Source organism: Bactrocera dorsalis, chromosome 1 (assembly GCF_023373825.1).
Source record: "Bactrocera dorsalis isolate Fly_Bdor chromosome 1, ASM2337382v1, whole genome shotgun sequence".
NCBI lineage: Eukaryota > Metazoa > Arthropoda > Insecta > Diptera > Tephritidae > Bactrocera > Bactrocera dorsalis.
This window is the reverse complement of record NC_064303.1, coordinates 54212335-54235627: the sequence shown is the minus strand read 5'-3', so window position 1 is coordinate 54235627 and position 23293 is coordinate 54212335. Positions and strand designations below refer to the sequence as shown.

The following is a 23293-nucleotide window of genomic DNA, read 5'->3' as shown; positions in this document are numbered from 1 at the left end:
TTTCGTTCTGGTGTAGAGGTGGTCGAAGATGCGCCACGCTCCGGAAGGCCTGTCATCGAAAATTGCGATAAAATCGCTGAATTGGTCGAAAGAGACCGGCATAGTAGTCATCAAACTATTATAAACCATTTGAAGAAGCTTGGAGTCACTAAGAAGCTCGATGTATGGGTGCCACACGAATTGATTCAATAAAAATACTGCAAGACTTTTTTGACAACCCTATATTATACAATTCTAAAATATTTTTTACGGCTCGCAAAAATCTGCGTCGATATGTATGCGAGCTCATACGTTAACATAAATACATATTTACGCTGGTTCGTAGGCGAAGCTGTTACAACGGCAAAGAAGCGGTGACAAACGGCGATCATTCGTTTGTGTTTTTCGGCACAGCTCGTATGTATGTATGCAAATATATAGCTTATTAAACCTACATTAATTAATTTTTTAGGTAAAAACATGAACTTGTCTTTATTATACTATGTACATTTTAAAAGATTTTAAGGAATTCATCATGAACTAGTTCAATTTCTACGTACATACATACATGCCTGTGTGCGTTGATATAAAATATATAGAAAATATACACACATATCTTAATATATAAAAATCACGTGTCACATTGTTTGTTTGCGATGGACTCCTAAACTACTGAACCGATTTTAATGAAATTTTTAACACTGTGTGCAGTTTGGTCCTTGAAAGATAGGATAGTTTATAATTCTCCTTATAGTCGCATTATTTATTTATTGCAAATTATTTGTTTATTATTAGCAAAGAGCTATCCACCAGTTGGTGGCGCTAACAGCGGTATTGAGTGCGGTATGTTACAGTAGATGGCGCTACAAACATTAAAAACATTAAATGAAAATGCGTTGTTTGAAGTTTATATTATTTGTGGTAAAGTTTTACGAGTCTATGACTTCCAAAAAAAAATAAAAATTGGGCGGGGCGAAGTTCGCCGGGTCAGCTAGTACAAGTATAAATTATATGAGTCGTTTGCGCATTGCAAATATACGAATATGTAAGCGTACATTTTTAAACATTGAAATTAGCATAATCTTTCCCAATTAACACTGAAAGTACTTAAATCTGTTATTTTCGTGCGCCTATGAAACATACCGTTGCCAATTTTACGATATTTCATTTTTCGAAGGGATACTGGTTTGGATGAGCGTGTTTCACCACAGTTAACATCAGGCAACAAATTGAGCATTTTCAGTGTTAAATTAGAAAAATTATGCTCTGCATATCTTTATATAAAAATAAGTTGGGTTTTTGCCTGTTCGCTAGCTTACTAAACCGTTGGATGAAACGAAAAATGGTTTGAACCACTTTGAAGAGAATCCACTGACGATTGTTTGTAAAAAAGAAAAATTCAGGAAATGTTAATTTTTAACCGACTTAAGAGCGTAAATTTCCAAAAGTGACTTTTCCATACACATATTTTTTCATTTTTATTTGTTTTGTTTCTCAACTGATTTATTTGTAAATTATTTGAATTCGTTTGTTTGCTTTCTTTATTTAGGCTAATCAAAAAAACTTATTGAAAATTATTCAGTGAAAACTTTATGTCTGTTTCATACAAATTGATCATTTCTTCTTCTTAATTGGCGTAGACACCGCTTACGCGATTATAGCCGAGTTAACAACCGCGCGCCAGTCGTTTCTTCTTTTCGCTACGTAGCGCCAATTGGATATTCCAAGCGAAGCCAGGTCCTTCTCCACTTGGTCCTTCCAACGGAGTGGAGGTCTTCCTCTTTATCTACAACTTCAAAGTTATGACTGTCAACAGTGACGTGAGTGCCAAGTCGCGAGTGCGACGACTGTTTGTTTGATGACAGGAGATATTTCGTCTTGCCCTCGTTCACTGCCAGACCCATTCGTTTTGCTTCCTTGTCCAGCCTGGAGAAAGCAGAACTAACGGCGCGGGTGTTGAGGCCGATGATATCAATATCAATTGATCATTTACCGATTGAAATTTGTTACGATGCCACGAAGAGGTCGCGCTAATATCGGTCGGGGTTCTTTTTGCCATCAACATATAATACATTGGCATCCCAAAGCACATGCATAAATACTCGCAGGATGCGATGATATACGTGCGGAATTACGGATTGCGGTCAATTAGCAAGCGACATTCACGATGTCACAGCACGACTTTTCTTGAAGCAACGTACTATATATGGAGCTGCTGCTGCTTAGATGCTGAATGTACTCTGTTCTTCTTCTTCTTAATTGGCGTAGACACCGCTTACGCGATTATAGCCGAGTCAACAACAGCGCGCCAGTCGTTTCTTCTCTTCGCTACGCGGCGCCAATTGGAAATTCCAAGCGAAGCCAGGTCCTTCTCCACTTGGTCCTTCCAACGGAGTGGAGGTCTTTCTCTTCCTCTGCTTCCCCCGGCGGGTACAGCGTCGAATACTTTCAGAGCTGGAGTGTTTTCGTCCATGCGGACAACATGACCTAGCCAGCGTAGCCGCTGTCTTTTAATTCGCTGAACTATGTCAATGTCGTCGTATATCTCGTACAGCTCATCGTTCCATCGAATGCGATATTCGCCGTGGCCAACGCGCAAAGGACCATAAATCTTTCGCAGAACTTTTCTCTCGAAAACTCGCAACGTCGACTCATCAGATGTTGACATCGTCCAAGCCTCTGCACCATATAGCAGGACGGGTATTATGAGTGACTTATAGAGTTTGGTTTTTGTTCGTCGAGAGAGGACTTTGCTTCTCAATTGCCTACTCAGTCCGAAGTAGCACCTGTTGGCAAGAGTTATCCTGCGTTGGATTTCTAGGCTGACATTGTTGGTGGTGTTTACGCTGGTTCCAAGATAGACGAAATTATCTACAACTTCAAAGTTATGACTGTCAACAGTGGCGTGAGTGCCAAGTCGCGAGTGCGACGACTGTTTGTTTTGCTTCCTTATTCAGTCTGGAGAAAGCAGAAGTAACGGCGCGGGTGTTGAGACCGATGATATCAATATCATCGGCATACGTCAGCAGCTGTACGTTCTTATAAAAGATTGTACCTGCTCGATTAAGTTCTGCAGCTCGAACTATTTTCTCCAGGGGCAGATTGAAGAAATCGCACGATAGGGAGTCGCCTTGTCTGAAACCTCGTTTGGTATCGAACGGCTCGGAGAGGTCCTTCCCGATCCTGACGGAGCTTTTGGTCCCGCTCAACGTCAGTTTACACAGCCGTATTAGTTTTGCGGGGATACCAAATTCAGACATCGCGGCATAAAGGCAGCTCCTTTTCGTACTGTCGAAAGCAGCTTTGAAATCGACGAAGAGGTGATGTGTGTCGATTCTCCTTTCACGGGTCTTTTCCAAAATTTGGCGCATGGTGAATATCTGGTCAGTTGTTGATTTACCAGGTCTAAAGCCACACTGATAAGGTCCAATCAGTTTGTTGACGGTGGGCTTTAATCTATCACACAACACGCTCGACAGAACCTTATATGCGAGGTTGAGGAGGCTTATCCCACGGTAGATGGCGCAGATTGTGGGGTCTCCTTTTTTATGGATTGGGCATAGCACACTTAAATTCCAATCGTTGGACATGCTTTCGTCCGACCATATTTTACAAAGAAGCTGATGCATGCTCCTTATCAGTTCTTCGCCGCCGTGTTTGAATAGCTCAGCTGGCAATCCATCCGCCCCCGCCGCTTTGTTGTTCTTCGAACTTCTTTTTGGTCGGGCAATGGAACGTCTTCTCCATCGTCATCGATTGGGGAATCGGGTTCGTCTTCTCCTGGCGTTGTGTGTTCACTGCCGTTCAGCAGGCTGGAGAAGTATTCCCTCCATAATTTAAGTATGCTCTGGGCATCGGTGACTAGATCACCTTGGGGGGTTCTACATGAGTATGCTCCGGTCTTGAAACCTTCTGTAAGCCGCCGCATCTTTTCGTAGAATTTTCGAGCATTACCCCTGTCGGCCAGCTTATCAAGCTCTTCGTACTCACACATTTCGGCCTCTTTCTTTTTCTGTCTCCAAATGCGTCTCGCTTCCCTCTTCAACTCTTGGTATCTATCCCATCCCGCACGTGTTGTGGTCGATCGTAACGTTGCGATGTAGGCAGCCTGTTTTCTCCCCGCTGCGACACGGCACTCCTCGTCGTACCAGCTGTTCTTTTGCACTTTCCGAAAACCAATGGTTTCGGTTGCAGCTGTACGTAAGGAGTTTGAGATGCCGTCCCACAATTCCCTTATACCGAGTTGTTGACGAGTGCTCTCAGAGAACAGGTGTGCAAGCCGAGTAGAAAATCGTTCGGCTGTCTGTTGTGATTGCAGCTTCTCAACGTCGAACCTTCCTTGTGTTTGTTGGCGTGCGTTTTTTGCTACACAGAGGCGGGTGCAAGTCTTAGCTGCAACAAGATAGTGGTCCGAGTCGATGTTAGGACCTCGGAGCGCACGCACATCTAAAACATTGGAGACGTGTCTTCCGTCTATCACAACTTGATCGATCTGGTTGGTGGTTTTTCGATCCGGAGACAGCCAGGTAGCTTGATGAATCTTCTTATGCTGGAATCTAGTACTACAGATAACCATATTTCGGGCGCCGGCGAAGTCGATCAGTCTCAACCCATTTGGGGATGTTTCCTCGTGGAGGCTGAATTTACCGACCGTAGTGCCAAAGATACCTTCTTTGCCCACCCTGGCGTTGAAGTCGCCAAGCACGATTTTGACATCGTGGCGGGGGCAGCTCTCATAAGCGAGCTCCATGCGCTCATAAAAGTCATCTTTAGTCACATCATCCTTCTCTTCCGTCGGGGCGTGGGCGCAAATCAGCGATATGTTGAAGAACCTCGCTTTGATGGCTAGACGTTCATTCACCGGAGTGAATGATAGTACTCGGCGACGGAGTCTCTCTCCCACCACGAGTCCCACACCAAACTTGCGCTCCTTTATATGTCCACTGTAGTAAATACCACAAGGACATACTCGTCTTTGTCCTTGTCCCGTCCATCGCATTTCTTGGACGGCGGTGATGTCAGCCTTTATTTTCACGAGGACATCAACCAGCTGGGCAGCGGCACCTTCCCAATTAAGGGACCGGACATTCCAGGTGCATGCCCTCAATTCGTAGTCCTTATTTCGTTTGCCATGTTCGTCATCAAAAGGGGCGTCTCTCATCCGAGGCTGGTTGTTACTATTCGCTGGGGTTGTGTTTTTACGTGGCGGGTCCCAAACCCAGCGCACAACCCTATGTAGGGGATATTTCGCCTTCTCATTTTAGCTCGCCTTCAAACGGATGTTCTTAGGCTACCCAGAGGATACTTGGGCAAAGAAAGGAAGTCGTGAGCTGCTTCAGTCATATGTAAAAGAATCGTTTCTGGCCACTCCCAAGTGAATGGCGATCAGAGAACTTTCCTCACTTGCGTGAACTTCTACACATGACTCCATCTGTTCAGTGGCAAAAAAAAAAAAGGTTTGCCGCACGCACACTTTCTTCTTTGGGTGGTGGCTTGATGAAATCGTTTCTGCGGAAATTCCTGATCTAGAGATAGATCCAGAATTATGTGAAGTGGTGAAAACCAATATGGTTCATGGACCTTGCGGACACCACAATCCCACTTTGATTTGTAAGTCTGACAATAAATGCACGAAATACTTTCCACGTGGTTTTCTTCCGGAAATGCCAACTGGAAATTATGGACGACAATGCCAGAACATTCAGCATTCGATTTCGAGGAGTGAATATCGCCACTATTGCCTACTTCACATTCAAAACTCATAACAATGTTGAGTATTGCATTTTAGCGAAATCGATCAAATACGTTTGCAAATAGAATCAAACGACGGACGATGCGATAGCTACTTCGCATGCCACTGAAGTTCGTACTTTTCGCGATGATCGTTTCGACATTTTCGCTAAGGATTGGAAATGGGTAAATTTCGGTTGATACTTCCAGTGGTTTGATATCAATTCCACCTGTCTTTTGTTAATTCACTTCAATGAAAGATGAACTTATCACGAATGTTTATCCGAACATTGGCCAAATTATCGTAACTACGATTGGTTGAATGCACGCGCAAATTTAGCTGCTAAACATACCAATATTAGTGACTTAAACTGAAAGATTCAAAGTCAAATTCCGGGAGGTTTGCGTTATCCAGCAGAGGCTTGATTTTTTCCCATGTTATTTAAATGGAAAATATAAAATTTGAAAGAGGCACCTCTTAATATTAATATTAAGAGCTCATCTTTTGCGTGACTTTTTCACATTTTCGAAAGTTTTTAGCCTGTTTTTCGGTTGAAAAAAAAGGTTTCCTCAGAATGACACACCCTAATGTACATACGTACAAATTGAAACATTTCATGACGGATTCCTTAAACATTTAGAAATACATATGTAATAAAGTCATGTTTATGTTTTTACCTAAATATTTAATTATTGTAGGGTTGATAAGATATGTATATATTTATATACATATGTGCATATTTATTTTCAGACCTTTAAAAGTTTTGATAACATGTTAAAAGGCCAAGCGGTCGCACATATTCACGTACGTATGTTATTATTTGAGCACGTAAACAAAAATAACCATACGCATAATGTTTGTAAATTTGTCCACACACAACTATGTATGTAAATATGTACACATATTGTCTTATGCGAAATCTCCGTTGTCCCGAACAACCAATGGCCGAAGCTCGCGTTTTGTCAAAGAGTCAATGTGTAGAAAGACGTGCGCGACGACAAAGCGTCACAACATTGTGTTGTTGGTAGAAAATCCGAGCTGTGCCGAAAAACACAAACAAACGAACGCCAATTGTTATTGCTTCTCTTGTCGCTATTGCCGACTCGCCTACAAACCTGCGTAAATATGTATGTTTATGTGTGAGCTTGCATACATTTCAACGCAGATTTTTGCAAGCCTCGTAAAAATATTTTTTACATTCGTTGACAAATACAGTCAACGATACAGATTTTTGTAGTTTGTTAAAAATATAATATGGCACAAAAGCGAGTGCGGACACTTAGGCGAGTGGTACTTAAATCATTAATTTTTATGTATTTCAAAAAACAAACCGTGAGCAGCTGCAAGATATAGGCAGTTAAGAGGGATGATTTTCATTTAAGTGGAGTACTACTTAACCAAGATTCACTGTGCCACATAAATCAGAGGAATATTGAATATTTTCTTTGATACATTTCTTGACTTGAAAATGACAAATAAACAATGTTGTAAATTTTATTCTAATATATTTGCGGGGTTGTCACTTTTTCCTTCTCATACAAATATCAGAAATTGTTCAATTTATGATTTTTAACTTTTGCTATCGTCGCGAAAAGACGCTTGTAGGCAAAGGCATGCTCGGGGAGATTTAATGGTGTTTGTTTTTATGAATGAAGCAAGTTTGCCTGTTAAAAGTGCGCTTGCGTTCATAAATGAAAATATTGCTGTTGTGTATTTTTCTACAAACTTGGGCATCGACTATTTGGCTACCATATTGACTTCTGACGCTGCTGATGCTATTAGAGACGATTGTTGTTTTTGTAGAACAATATTTGTAGTTTATGCGGGCGACATAGTTTTATTTATTTATTTGTGTGGGAATGTCATACGCACATATTTACAGTTTGTATGATGTTATTTGAAACGATGGTTGTTTTTGTAAAGCAATGTTTGTAGTTTTTGATAGTGACATATTTACATCTGTACGCATATTTGTATGTTGGTTTGTTATACATTATTTGTTCGGCAATGTCGTACACATATGCATATGTATGTACATACATACTGAACATTTAACGACCCAATTTATTGGGAATACAAACCACTGATGGTATGAACTGACACTCGCGCAAGTGTTTGAAAGGAAAAAGTAGTTGATTATTTGAAAAGTACAATTTATTTAAAATTATCTTTTGTTTGCGGTACAAGGTTTTGCTTAATAATACATCGCGCCGAATAGAAATAGGATGTGTTGTCGGCACGAGTGGAACGATGACGAGTGGAAAAAAAGCGTTTGTGGATGAGCGGCTTGTACAGCACGAATAGTAGATGACGAATTGTATTGGGATCTGGCGAACTTGTAGATCGAAGTAAATGTGAAAAAGGTGTCGACGCGGCGCAGTGTCTCAGCGAATGTAAATGTGCGGCTTGTATATATCGAATGTGTTGTTCGATTGAACTGAGTAAAACGAATGTGTGAGCTTCCCCGTTGTCCATTCTTTTTGTTGGTTGGGTTGGAATCAGAGTCCTGCACGAGTAATTAAAAAAGTAACATGTTAGCAAGCGGCGATGCCGATGCGGCGAGTACACGCTACGTAACGGTACTTTGGCATCGTGGGCATCGGCATCGAGGGTATCGGCATCGCGGGCATCGCCGATTACTAACATGTTACCAGTGGTCGGCATTTCTTAGAACAATTGTGGAAACTAACTTCACACGTACGCTTACGCTCTATCACAGAGCCGCTCAAAATTTTTCATGCCTATACTCGGAGTATAGGCAAGCAAATGCAGTCGAAGCATGTACGCTATGACGCAAATTCTGCCAGCGTCAAAAATACACTCGAAATACAGGAATTCAGTTTCCAATAAGCATATAGAGGACTTAATGAGAATCAAAACTTACGATCTTGAAGTCGATATGGAAAAAATCATGGAAAGTTAAAAAAATTAACTTAAAATTATTGTTGTTCTTAATTGCTTTTTTAATCAAAAACCATAATTTTTTATTTTTTTCTAAATTTTTAATAACAAAATAACCAAATAGCACGATTTCACTCAGTGTACTAAGCAAGCGCGCGCACACAATCATACGCTAGCAGATATCAAATGTGTGATTGTATGCGTTGGTAAATAAATTGCGCATTATTTTGAGCGGCTCTGCTCTATCGTTCAGTCGTTGCCGAGCCAGCAACGAATTAACATCATGTAAGACTATAGCGTTTCATTTGCCATTGACGATACCAGATAGTAATCGTACGATGCCACGATGCCGCGATGCCGATGCGCAATGTTACCTTCGCATCGTGGTAATCGTCAGAAGTGTTACTTAGTAACGTAATCGTACGATGCCTACCTTAATCGTGCAGGCCTCTGGTTGGAATAGGTGTGGGGAGTTATTGGTTTTGCTTTGGAGTCTTTGCATCCTGTGGTGAATTGCGCTATAGCATTAGGATGCGCCAGTTTCACCGGGTAGAGGGGGTGGATGCTTAACTCATTTAAACACATACAGAGCATTTTTTACTGATAAATGATAATATAACGATTTGAATTTGAATTATACTTACATATGAATGTAACTATGTGCCAATTCATATGTAGATGCGTATGAAAATTTAGATGAAGAAATGTATTTTACATACAATATTATTGTAATGTATTAATTTTTTTAGAGTATTATGATAGTAATCCATATACACATATAGCATATATACAAACATATTCATATATGAAATTATATTATATTACGAAACATAAGAAATATTTAAAAATTAACAAATATATATTTTGAAAATACCATAATTTAATTAGAATGTTATCAGTTTTGCATGTATTCGTAAAAATATGAAAAATTATAATCATATCAATTTATATAATGGCATGTAAACGTATAAAAAAATAAACAAAAGGCCAACATACGTCTGTAATAGCAATGTATATTTCTGAGCATAATTTTCATTTAATGCTCAGCTCTGTTCTCGCGCCACTGCACTATGGGGAATTTGGCCGATTTCATGGTATTAATTAATAACTTTTAAACTAAGTAAGATTTTTCAAAACGGTTTTTTTATTATTGTTATAGACACCGATAGGAATGTTTTTAGAAAAATGGGCGTGGCTCCGCCCCTTCCCTGACGAAATATTATTTATTAACTCTTAAACTAAATAAGATTTTTTGAAACGGTTTTTTGTATTAGTCTTATGGAGATCGTTGGAAATAGTTTTTGGTAAAATGAGCGTGGTTCCGCCCTCCCATTTGGATAAATTAATCAAAAACTTTTTAAATAAATAAGATTTTTCAAAACAGTTTTTTTTAGTATTGATATGGACTCTGTTGGAAATAGTTTTTGTTTAAATGGGCGTGGTTCCGCCCTCCCAGGACGAGAAACAATTTTTTTTAATTCAAATAGAAAAGTTGATAAAGTGACAACCAAATAATACAATAATAAGTTTATAAAATATTTTAATTCTCAAGGTCTTCGTCAGACATAAAATAAAAATCGTCGATTTCATCTCCAATTTCCTCAATTTGATCCTGGCCTTCAAAATTGCACAACAAAAGGCTTAAAACTTCTGAAAGAAGTTCCATACTTTTATGCTTCCGAATTCGCTTCATAAGGTTTGTTGAAGAAATGACAGGATCAGAAGTATCTAAGGCTCTGTTGAAAACATCCATGAAATTATTAACACGACTATGCTTTCGTGCGTGATGCAGTCTATCTGCTTTATAAATTTTGTTGCGTGCTTCCGACGCTTCTATTCCGAGATATCCAACGGGAAGTATTGTATTTTCCATAATTTGCCTTGAATGGACAATTATTTTGTGAACAGTTGCCGTCATTGGCAACCATGGATAACAATCCACAATTTGTTCCCCAGTTTTAAAACAAAATTGTTCAAATTTCTCCAAATCAATAGGCAGTTGACAAGACAAGCAAATTAATATAACTCTTAAGTTCACAATTATTGCTTTATCAACTCCGGTAACTTCTGCAAATGTTTCAAAATTGGTAAATGCTCGCCGTGCCGTGTTTCCATTGTTTGTATTGCCAAATCCATTTTGTTTTGGCTTATCGACCCTTAAGCCTAGCCTCTCCCAAAACATACGCTGAATTTCCTTTTTCCGATCTGCAATCGTTTTTTTGTCCACAGATGTTGTCACTCGCCATTTCTGAACAGTTAACTTATAGCCGGCGTGTAATACAAATTCAAAACATCTTATCCAGCTATGAAGCGGACTTAACCCGTGTTTTAAATTATCTAAAAGTGGAACAAAGTCGAGGCACTTAAAATTTTTGTTGGCAAGGAAGTCCTTAGGTGTTGCATTACATATTGGGCATGCTTGAGAAGACGTTGTATTTGTCAGTGCATTGAGCACTTTTCCATCTATGACAGTCAAATGAAGTTGAAATTTTATGTAAATGCACTGCCTGTCGTTGAACATTATTTTGCATGGTAAAAGTTTCTTAATTTCTTCTTTGATGTTCGGGTCCTCTTTTAATATGGCTTCTTTTGTTTCTTTCAAAAACTCCAATTTGAGAGGGCGGCAAAATCTTATCGACTGTGGAGTACGGTTATTCCATAAAACAAGTCCAGAAGTGTGTTAATCGAAGAGGCATTACGGTTGAGGCAAATAGGCATGCATCTGAATCACATGATCCTTGGTCAGTATAGGCCTGGTTATAAATTACGCAGATTGTGCGCATTTGTGCACATTGAGACAAATTGCCTTTTATTCATAATTCATGGCTCTACGACATATACTGGACTTACATTGTTACAACGATATGTATTTTTTGTAAGTCTACGTAAAGTTAATTTTTTTTTCCAAAAAATTACCTTTTAGACCTGTTTTAAAATTGGCTAAATATTAGTAAGACATCAAAATATTAGTACACACAACATATAATACAAACCCGTATGATTATTTTCCATCATAAATTGAATTAATAACTTGTTTAACTTTTAAGTATCGCACTTTCAAAGTAGCTAACCAAAAACTGCCTGTTCTCAACCACGTGCTTTTGGGCTGCAACAGTTGACTTTAACAGTGCATAGCCTTAACAGTGCACTGTTAATTAACATTTTTGGTATGGAGTCATATGGAGCCATGTGTTTTTAATATGTTTACATAAAAAAAACCCAAATATATAAACTTTGATAAAATGACTAAATACCATGAAATCGGGCAAATTCCCCACAGTGCACTGTTAAAATTTCTCCTTCTTAGCTAGCTGTGGTGATGCACGCTCAAGGCATTTTGTTAGCTTTTGACAGTTCACACGCTTGTCCGCAGTTGGACCTTCTCTCTAAATATACGTTCTCTACTAGGAGTAACAGATACAATTGGCAAACCAATTATCAACAAACAAATATTCCAAAAAGGAAAATTGAAAGTGCACAAGTAAGCACACAGCCTCAACCAAAAATGCAAAGAATTAATAAAATTGGTGAAAATCATATTATAAAAACAGATATCAAAACCGAGCAAATCATTAAAATTTGAATAGATACGGGGGCAACCAGTTCATTTATACGAACTGGAATTTGTAATAACAAAAAAATATTGCTAATTAAGAAGAGGGTTCGCCATCATAAAATATTTTCATAATATTAATCAAAAACGTTTTTATGAAATTGATAACTTAGAGAGCGATCTCTTAATTGGAATTAATTTCTTAAATGAAATCGGTGCCACAATTGATATCGGAAATTAATTTATGAAAATAAAAAAAATATAGAAAATACATTTTCTCAGATTTAATTCTTGTTAAGCACCTTGGGACATTTAGCTGTGAATTTAGGAATTTGCGTAACTTTCCGTCGAAGAGCATTCGTGTAGTGAAACCAACATCCAACCGTTTTCACTGTTGAATATACGCTTTGAAAAGCATTACGTAAACTGCTTTCAAAATCAGTGATTACTGACGTCGGCTTCGATGACATTTGATTGCAAATATTGCAAAACATGTTTATATGCAGATTCTGACTTATGAGACATTAAAATATATATGAACGGATATGCCTGAAAAATAATGAAAAATTATCGAGTTATTTTAAGATAAATAATAAATTTTAATTTTAAAGTTCTTACATGGTCTGCGTGAATAATGTGAATTATAAGCAATTGCTTATATTTCTTTGAAATAGGTACTATGTTAAATGTTCCATCAACTATATAATTACCTTGTTCCATGCGGTTCCTTCCTTTAATAGCATTAGAAATGGTAGGAGACACAAATAATGAGTAGGCAAAATTTGTCATTTTCCTCATATCTGGACATTGTGAATTTTGATGCAATTTCTTTATTTTTATAAACTACAATAATTTCTTCAAAAGTCATCGGATTTTTTGGATATTTTTCTTGTTTTATATGAATCAAATGCACTGAATGTGATGTTTCAATGATGCACTCATCACTTCAGTTTTTATCGAATTTATTAATTTTAATTTTTCAATTAAGGCACTTTGTTCCGCATGATTGTGGCCGTTCTTGACACTTTTCTCTGTGTTACGGCAAACTCTTGTGCTATTAAATTCAATGGCAACTGCAGCTGAACAGTTATCCACATAACAACAATAATATTTAACATTTTTATTCATACATTTATATTTGAAAATTTGATTTTCTTTTTCAATTAATAATAAATAACTGTTTTTCCTAAAACCCTGAATCAACTTATATTCAAAAATTATTTCTTGATTTTCCATTTTAATCAAAGCACAGGATACGTGGATTATGAAAATACGAGTACAAGCATGTACATAATAGGAGAAAGAAATAAAATAAAAAAAACAAATAGTCGCAGAAGACTTAGTTTTATTCAGTCCAAAAAAGTTAAATAATGCATTTTATATGATAAAAAGAAATAATACTTGTTTATCAGACATATTAAATGTCATGAGGCAAATAAAGTAATAAATATTGCATGAGACGGTGCTATAATAGTTTCCGGAAAACATAATGTGAATAATCATACAATATACGGAAGCTTTGAAGATAATGTAATAATTGATGATATAAAATATGAAAATGATATGTATAATCTACGTTGTCATGGGCAACCAATGGCCGAAGCTCACGTTTTATGAAAGAGTCAATGTGTCGAAGAACTGACGCGACGACAAAGCGTCACAACATTATGTTGTTGGTAGAAAGTCCGAGCTTCGCCTACAAGCCGACGTAAATTTGTATGAGCTTGCATACATATCGACGCAGTTTCTTGCGAGTCGCGGAAAAATATTTTAGAATTGTAAAATATTTTAAATGGACAAGAACTATGTTGCCACTTATTTCTGTGCTTTGCTGGTTTGCGGGGTTGCCACTTTTCCCTTCTAGAAGAAATTATTCAATTTATGATTTTTAGCTTTTGCCATCGTCGCGAAAGGACGCTTTGTGGCAAAGGCATGCTCGGGAAGATGTAATGGTGTTTGTTTTTACGAATGAGCTTGCCTGTTGAAAGTGCACTTGCGTTCATGAATGAAAACGATAAACAAAAATATCTTGATTTGAATTGGTCTTATATATGTATGTATGTATGTATGTATGTATGTAATTATGGGCTGATATGTAGGTGCGTATGCAAATTAAAATGAAATTTTATTTGTGGTGTTTAATTTATTCAGTCTTTGTAGAAACGAGACTTACATTTCAGTTAAGACTATAGCTTAATCTACGCTACCGTCGCTGTGGCTACCTGCCGTAGACGTTAGGATTGTGTTGAGTCACCGAATCCCAGGGTTTTTACTGTTGGAATTGGGTTAAAACGCCAAAACGCTGGTAGTCAAATTACTCAGTCTGCATTGGCTGGTCGCCAATTATTATTTATTTATTATTTTTTAATATACAATTATTATTACTGCCTAACATCCGACCAGAATGTTTATACATTCATATATATTTATACTTATGTACATATATTTGTATAAGTTTTTTGAATCACCCTAATTTACATATGTACAATCTTATAAGCATGTGCAGATACAAATTAATAAGTTGTTTGATTTTTGAGTGACTACGGGCAACTGCCTGTGGTCGACTGCCTTGTTTTCTTTATTACATTTTCTTAAATACAATATTTTGCTTAAGCCGAGATACAAATATTAATCTTACATTCTAGGAGGTATATCTACAATCCACTTGAGATAGGACATATGTAGGACATATGTTACAAGTGGAAAGATTCATCTTACAATCTATGAGTTATATTTTTGGACCACCTAAGGCGGACAGTATTAGGAAAGTACCATATGGGTTACATATTTATAACAGAAATACAATATGTTCATGTAATATGAACTGGTGGTATTAACTCCCCCACCTCTAAATTGAAGCGTCCCGATTCAAAGAGGAATAGTGCTTGATCCTTTCCATCATTTGATCTATAGGTTGGGCTTGATCTTGCATTGGAATTTGTTCAATGTTAATTTTAACCTGTGTGCTTTTATTCTTTTTGTATTTACAGATTATTAGTATTACTATTATAAGGCTGACAATTGTTATCAGACTGTAATTTATCATTTTACTTTTTTTGCTTCATACCTGAGTTCTGTTATTTCCTGAATATTTTTAATGTTTTGAAAATGTATTTCTTCCATACTTAAATTCTTTGTGATTGTAATATTAATAACCTTAACTGGATTTGGTAATAATTTCATTGCGAGAGGCTTACGATGTCTATAGACTAAGTTATCAATTTGAACATTACAATTTTCAAATCGTATTAAATAATTACCGTTAATAGTAAAGATGTTAGAATTACAGTTGTGATAAATGGTCTTATTTTTTGCATTGATTACGTTAATATGGTTTGTATCCATTTCTATTACTTTTGATTGGTTATTATACTTATATTTACAATTCATCTTAATTTGACTCCTAAATAAATATTCGATGCAATCGTCTTTGTATTCTTCTAATTCTTTTTTAATGGAAGTCTTTTTATATGTGATATCATTTAGACATAAAATTTCCTTTTCTTGTATATTTAATTCTGCTTGATTTATATTCGGTATAGGTTGAATGTATATTGATTGATAGGTCTCTTTAGTAAAACTAGGAATCTTTACTAAAGTCACAATATTTTCGTTTTGAGTGACAATTACAATTACATTTTTCAAAAGTTATATTCAATTTTAAACTATCGTCATCTGAAATAATATCTCTACTTAAGAGGTTATTTTGGCTCGTCATTATGATCTCTTTTATTCTTACGATATTAGTCTCAATATACATTAAATTCCCCAACAGTTTGTTTGTCCACCATTCCTTTGCTATTTTATTTAATTCTGAGCTAACTGCGTTTATATTCTGAAATAATTTCCTGTAGTGATTGTTAGTATTATCGCTAATAGCTTTAATTTGGTAGTTCAATTTTTCATTAATGTTTTTCTGAGCATTGATTTGTTCGATTGCATTGTGGGCATTGATTGTTTTTATTTCTAATTTGCCTTCTATTTCTTGACGGTCTTCGTTGTCCATGACGCCATAAATATATTTAAGACCTGCCCCTATAATATTAACTAATCCCCTTTTCTCAATTCTATGATGTGGGGTGAGTGTATATATCTGAGTTCTAATATGCTTAACACTCCAGTAGTCGCGCGTACTACAATAGTAGACCACTTGTGTATATACTTTTACGTTTTAAGCTTAGTACGCAGCTCTCAAGAAACGTAAAAACTTCATATAAAAAAACGCTTAAGAAACGGTCCAGAAACGTTCCTGCGATAAAGTTACTTGTGCTAGTACGCAGCTCTCAAGAAATCTAGTACTAATTTTTAATACTTTTTTTCAATAAAATGTGAATATGGCAAACCTGGTTTTGCGAAGAAACATCAAATCAACAATTGTTTCTTGCAGGAAATTCGAAGTAATCGTCAAATTCATCCTAAATTAGTTGAAATCATTATTATAAAGTATATTCCATTTTGAAATGTTGTATAAAACCAACCAATCATCAACAACATTCCTTAAAACTCAATGAAAATATTTGTGTTACCATACACATACATACATACGCACAAAGTTTGTTTACTTTGTTTATTCTCTCTTGCTCTTCTAATGTGGATCATTCACAATGCGTAACCAGCTGTCAAAATTACTTTAGAAATAATGTATTTTTTTCCTTGAGCAATTACTTGAGAGCTGCGTACCAACCTTTACGAATAACTATTCGCAAGAAGTCTGATTTTAAGTTCCTAATATGTTTAAAATGAATATTTTTTGGTTGATTTGGTTTTATAATAAACTGTTACTTATTATTATTAAAACAAATTTTTTTATTTACAAATATTTCGTTTCAAACCCTTATGTCTAAAATGTTCTACACATGTAGTACGCGCGACTACTAACGGCACAAAAAGGGGCGCGACCACTGGAGTGTTAATTTTAGCCATTACAAGCGGATTCGGTTCTTTTTCTTTGAGTGCCATTTCCTCTAAATTGTCAACTATTTCTTTGTACATTGTTGTATTAATAAGATATGTAATTCTGTCGTATCTTTCAACCAACTTTACTTTTTCTAGGTTCCGAAGGGAACATCCATTCCCGTGATTGAGGTCCATGATTTCGATTTGAGCTGTGATGAATGGCATTGCCGTATAAATTATGATGATGTATAACATTGTGAACCTAAAGAATTTTAAGATTTAATATTATCTTTATGTATTATTCTGTTTCTGTTTTGTATTTTAATTGTATTTCCTAAATCTTCTAATACTACTTGTCTTTTGTACTTGGGGTTCAATTTATTTCTTTCCCCATAAATTTTTTCATAAATAATATCTCGTTTCTTATAACTTTTCTGAAGCCTTTTCTTGTTATGATGCTCTAGCATTTTCTCTTGCGCATTTTGCAACACATTTTTCATATTATCGTGAGGCTCTTTATTAAATAAAATGTTGCAAGGTTGTTTACCTGTTACAGAATGAATTGTTTTATTATACTGTTGAACTGCTCTCATAATTGATTCAAAATTACTAATTAAGCTGTGTTCTTGCTTTAAACATCTGGAGATTTCAATCAGTGTTGAATGAACTCTTTTTATTTGGCCATTACTTGTGCTGTGGCGTGGTGTACAATAATAAATTTGCACATTAATCCTTTCCATTAAAGACTTGAACTGTATCGTACTTAAGCCTGGTTCATTATCAATAACTATACTTTTAACATTTGGAAATGTTTGTAACAGTTCCAAAACTTTTTCTTCTAAATTTGATTTGTCTTCTATATATTTTACGATTAGAAATTTGGAATATGAATCTATACATGTAAGAAATTTAAGCTTTTGTGCGAAAAAATATCTATAAGGAGTTGTTCTCCCTCTTTGTTTGGTATTGGTGCTTCCCCTATTGGAATTAGTTTCGGATGTCTTTCATATTTATTACTATTACATATGCTACAATTTTTTGCGTATTGTTTAAATTGTTTTATCATTAAAGGCCAATAATATTGCTGCCTAATTTGTGCCAAATTTTCCCTATAATTTCTATGTGCTCTATTATGTGTTTGCTCGATTATCGATCTTTGATTTTCTTTATTGCATATATCATTAGGGAATAGTTCAGTATATAGGAATTTTATCGTGGGAAATGTCTCTTTCAAAATGTTTTTTATTGCGTATAATACTTCAGGTGTGCAAAATATTCCTGTAACTACTTTTGGATTCATATATTCTTTTAAAATACCAATTATATTTTCTGGTCTGTCATATTCAATTAAAAAACGTTTATTATTAAAAGAAGAAATAGTCTCTGAGACAGTAATTCTTGCTCCATTATCGATTACTATCTGTTGCTTAAAATGATTTAAAAGTTTTTTTGTTTCATGAATTTGGTACTCATCGCTACTTTCTGCGGAATGTTGGGTTTCTATTAGTGAATCACTTGAGTCACTCGACTCACATGAACTAAAGGGTGATTTTTTAAGAGCTTGATAACTTTTTTTTAAAAAAAAACGCATAAAATTTGCAAAATCTCATCGGTTCTTTATTTGAAACGTTAGATTGGTTCATGACATTTACTTTTTGAAGATAATTTCATTTAAATGTTGACCGCGGCTGCGTCTTAGGTGGTCCATTCGGAAAGTCCAATTTTGGGCAACTTTTTCGAGCATTTCGGCCGGAATAGCCCGAATTTCTTCGGAAATGTTGTCTTCCAAAGCTGGAATAGTTGCTGGCTTATTTCTGTAGACTTTAGACTTGACGTAGCCCCACAAAAAATAGTCTAAAGGCGTTAAATCGCATGATCTTGGTGGCCAACTTACGGGTCCATTTCTTGAGATGAATTGTTGTCCGAAGTTTTCCCTCAAAATGGCCATAGAATCGCGAGCTATGTGGCATGTAGCGTCATCTTGTTGAAACCACATGTCAACCAAGTTCAGTTCTTCCATTTTTGGCAACAAAAAGTTTGTTAGCATCGAACGATAGCGATCGCCATTCACCGTAACGTTGCGTCCAACAGCATCTTTGAAAAAATACGGTCCAATGATTCCACCAGCGTACAAACCACACCAAACAGTGCATTTTTCGGGATGCATGGGCAGTTCTTGAACGGCTTCTGGTTGCTCTTCACCCCAAATGCGGCAATTTTGCTTATTTACGGAGCCATTCAACCAGAAATGAGCCTCATCGCTGAACAAAATTTGTCGATAAAAAAGCGGATTTTCTGCCAACTTTTCTAGGGCCCATTCACTGAAAATTCGACGTTGTGGCAGATCGTTCGGCTTCAGTTCTTGCACGAGCTGTATTTTATACGGTTTTACACCAAGATCTTTGCGTAAAATCTTCCATGTGGTCGAATAACACAAACCCTATTGCTGCGAACGGCGACGAATCGACATTTCACGGTCTTCAGCCACACTCTCAGAAACAGACGCAATATTCTCTTCTGTACGCACTGTACGCATTCGTGTGGTTGGTTTAATGTCCAATAAAGTAAACTGAGTGCGAAACTTGGTCACAATCGCATTAATTGTTTGCTCACTTGGTCGATTATGTAGACCATAAATCGGACGTAAAGCGCGAAACACATTTCGAACCGAACACTGATTTTGGTAATAAAATTCAATGATTTGCAAGCGTTGCTCGTTAGTAAGTCTATTCATGATGAAATGTCAAAGCATACTGAGCATCTTTCTCTTTGACACCATGTCTGAAATCCCACGTGATCTGTCAAATACTAATGCATGAAAATCCTAACCTCAAAAAAATCACCCCTTATATAATTCTTTATTAAAGGAATGTGGCAAATACGTTATTGACACATCGGCAATTAAGAAGCGACCATCAACTATAATTTATAGCACGCTCTAAGTAAAATTAGACAGCACATAATCTAACTCCTAAGATCTGCACTTCCTAGAATGTAAGATGAAACTTTGTATATAAGCTTAAGAAATCAATTGTATAAATAAAAGTGAAATAAAGATATTTCAGTTTAGTTTGTCATATAAACTCATCAGACTCACTTCATTAGAAGCCCCCGCGTTCTCGCGAAACATAATTTGCACGCCGTAACATCTCCCCGAGCGTCCTTTTGCCTTCAATCGTCTTTTCGTGATGATGGCAAAAGCTAAAAATTATAAATTGAACAACTTTCTGATATTCCTCTATAAGGAAAAGTGTCAACCTCGCATGCCCGCAAGGCACAGAAACAGGAAACATAGTTCACGTCGATTTAAAATTATTATCAAATCTAAAAAATTTTATCGTGACTCGCAAAAATCAGCATTGATATGTATGCAATAATACATACATAAACATATAGTATACATATATTTACGCTGGTTTGTGGGCGAAGCTGTTGCAGCGGCAAGGGAAGCGTTGACAATCAGAGAGTCAGTTCTTTTCGGCACATCTCGGATTTTCTTCAAACAACACAATGTTGTGACGCTTCAGTCATTGGCTGTCCGTAACAACGGAGATGCGAAAGAAGCGTGCGACACTTATTATTATGAATGTTTGGCCATATGTACATACAGACAGATATGTCAAAGAAATAATATACATATGTACATTTGTATGTCCCGTGTAAGCACTTGCTTATTTTGCCTATCGGTCTATGCACATAATAAATTTTAAAAGTTTTATTGAAAATAAGATGAATTTGAAGACATTATGTAGGTATTTTTAAATTTAATTTATTAAATTATAATTAAAAAAAAATATAAATATAAAAATAATTTTTACTTGATCGGTATAATATTAACATCTGTTTCAATATTTTCGTAACTATCGAAACTTGTTAACTGGGCTAAACAAGTCAAACTAAACATATGTATCTATACATATTTGTACTTAATATATCCACACAATTCCCTGGTTGGTCGTAGTGATTGCACAAATGATTACCTGGTGCACATGCGATTTAACGCCTTTAGACTATTTTTTGTGGGGCTACGTCAAGTCTAAAGTCTACAGAAATAAGCCAGCAACTATTCCAGCTTTGGAAGACAACATTTCCGAAGAAATTCGGGCTATTCCGGCCGAAATGCTCGAAAAAGTTGCCCAAAATTGGACTTTCCGAATGGACCACCTAAGACGCAGCCGCGGTCAACATTTAAATGAAATTATCTTCAAAAAGTAAATGTCATGAACCAATCTAACGTTTCAAATAAAGAACCGATGAGATTTCAAGCTCTTAAAAAATCACCCTTTACTTATTGTTTATTTTACAAATAAGTGCTGTTGGCTATTGGTGGCGTTAATTCCGCCACCTCTAAATGGAAGCATCCCGTGCTCGAATACATATACATATGTATATTCTGTACCTTATTAATTTGTGTCGATAGTTAACATTTCCTCTTTTTCTTTTTAGTTTTAATATTTAATAGAATATATGTATGTTATTACTTTTTAATAAAATAACTTAATATGATTATCAATTATTACATTATCTTCAAAAGTTATCAAATATTATATACTTCGTTTATTGTATGATTATATATCAATATGAATATGTTTTCCGAAAACTTTTATATCACCGTCTTTTACTACTCGTATTACTTTATTTGCTCCAGTAATCTTTGTACAATTAGCATGTTTATTATTTAACATGTCTAAAAAACAAGTATTATTTCGTTTTATTATTTCGCTTTCGATTAGTAATTTACCATCATTTGTGAAACGGGTATAGCTTATAAATATTTGTATTTTTGGGTACTTAATATATACTATTATTAGATTATTTTTTGTGCAATTTTAAATTCCGAAACATCAATAAAATCTGATATTGTCACATTAATTCTTTCCTCGCTTATTATTTCTCTGATCTCTGCGATTATTCAAAATATCCAGTTTTGCTAATGTAATAGTCTGTATTATATTTTCAAGTTCAGTAATTATTAGTTTGTTTCTTTGTCTTTAAATAGTATTTTCGTTAGAGCTGCTATGTAGTTGTTTCATTATTTGCGTTAATTCTGTGATTGTTTTAAATACTTGTCAGTTAGTTGTCAATTGTTAATTATTATTTGCTAATAAATCATTTACTTTTTTTGGAATTTTTATAAAATCTTCATGATCATATACCGTACCTAATTCATTAATGCTTCTTTTTGGTCGGTTATTGTCGAGTTTTAATTGTCTTAATACTGTTTCCATTATTTGTATTTCAAAGTCTATACTTGAATCATCAATTAATATTATTTTATCTTTGGTGTTATATTTTTCTATTATATTTTCAAGCAATGAAAAATTTGTTAAATGGTATATTGATCCGTAATTTTCAAAAATTGGTGTATCTTCTTCCTCTACAAGTATGTAATTTTCTCTTGTGAAGTCAATTATGTCTGATATAGTATTGTTGATATATATACGTATCAACGAAATGTGTAAAAATATCTTCATTGTGCATATAAGGTAATGAAATTAAACTTTAATATTGTCTTTATTTATTATTCTATTTCTATTTTGTATTTTTACTTTATTTCCTAGGTCTTCTGCAACTATTTGTTTTTTATATTTATTCCTTTCCCCATATATTTTTTCTCTTTTTTTATTATGATACTGTAACATTTTTTCCTGAGCTTTTCTTAATGTGGCTTTCCAGTCTACGTGGGTTTCTTTATTAAATAAAATTTTAAAAGCTTTTTTACCTGTTACTGAGTGTATTGCATTATTATATTGTTGAGTTGCTCTAATATTGGCTTCAAAGTAACTAATTAAACTATATTCCTGTTTTAAACATCTTGAATTTTCTCTTAATGTCGAATGAACTCTTTCCATTTGCCCATCACTAGTGCTGTGACGTAGTGTGCAGTAATAAATATGTGTATTTAGTCGGATTTGAATTGAATTGTACCTGGTTTATTGTCGATAACTATACTTTTTACAATCTAAGAATTGGAAAAGTTCTAGAATTTTTTCTTCTAAATTCGATTTGTTTTTAATATATTTTATTGTTAAACATTTGGAATAAGAATCAATGCACGTAAGAAATTTTAATTTCTGTGCGAAAAAATACCGATGTGAAATTGTTCTCGCTTTTTCTGAGGTATAGGTGCTTCCTTCAGGTGTGCAGGACATTCCAGTAACTATTTTTGGATTTATATATTCTTTTAAAATACCAGCTATATCTTCTGGTATGTCGACTTCGATCAGAAATCT

The 23293-nt window shown here is 35.5% G+C and overlaps 1 protein-coding gene across 14 annotated transcripts in view; it reads right to left on the bottom strand.

Moving 5' to 3' along the window:
* LOC105233578 (FERM domain-containing protein 5) overlaps window positions 1-23293 on the bottom strand; it is a 753696-nt gene that overhangs the window by 418609 nt on the left and 311794 nt on the right. Inside the window, exon 6 of one of the 14 annotated variants that reach the window (XM_049462610.1) lies at window positions 13094-17322. The exons of the other annotated variants lie outside the window; for them this stretch is intronic. Coding sequence (XP_049318567.1) covers window positions 17194-17322 — 129 coding nt within the window. The 3' untranslated portion in view covers window positions 13094-17193. Of the gene's footprint in view, window positions 1-13093; window positions 17323-23293 lie in introns of those variants that run through there. 14 annotated transcript variants of the gene reach the window in all.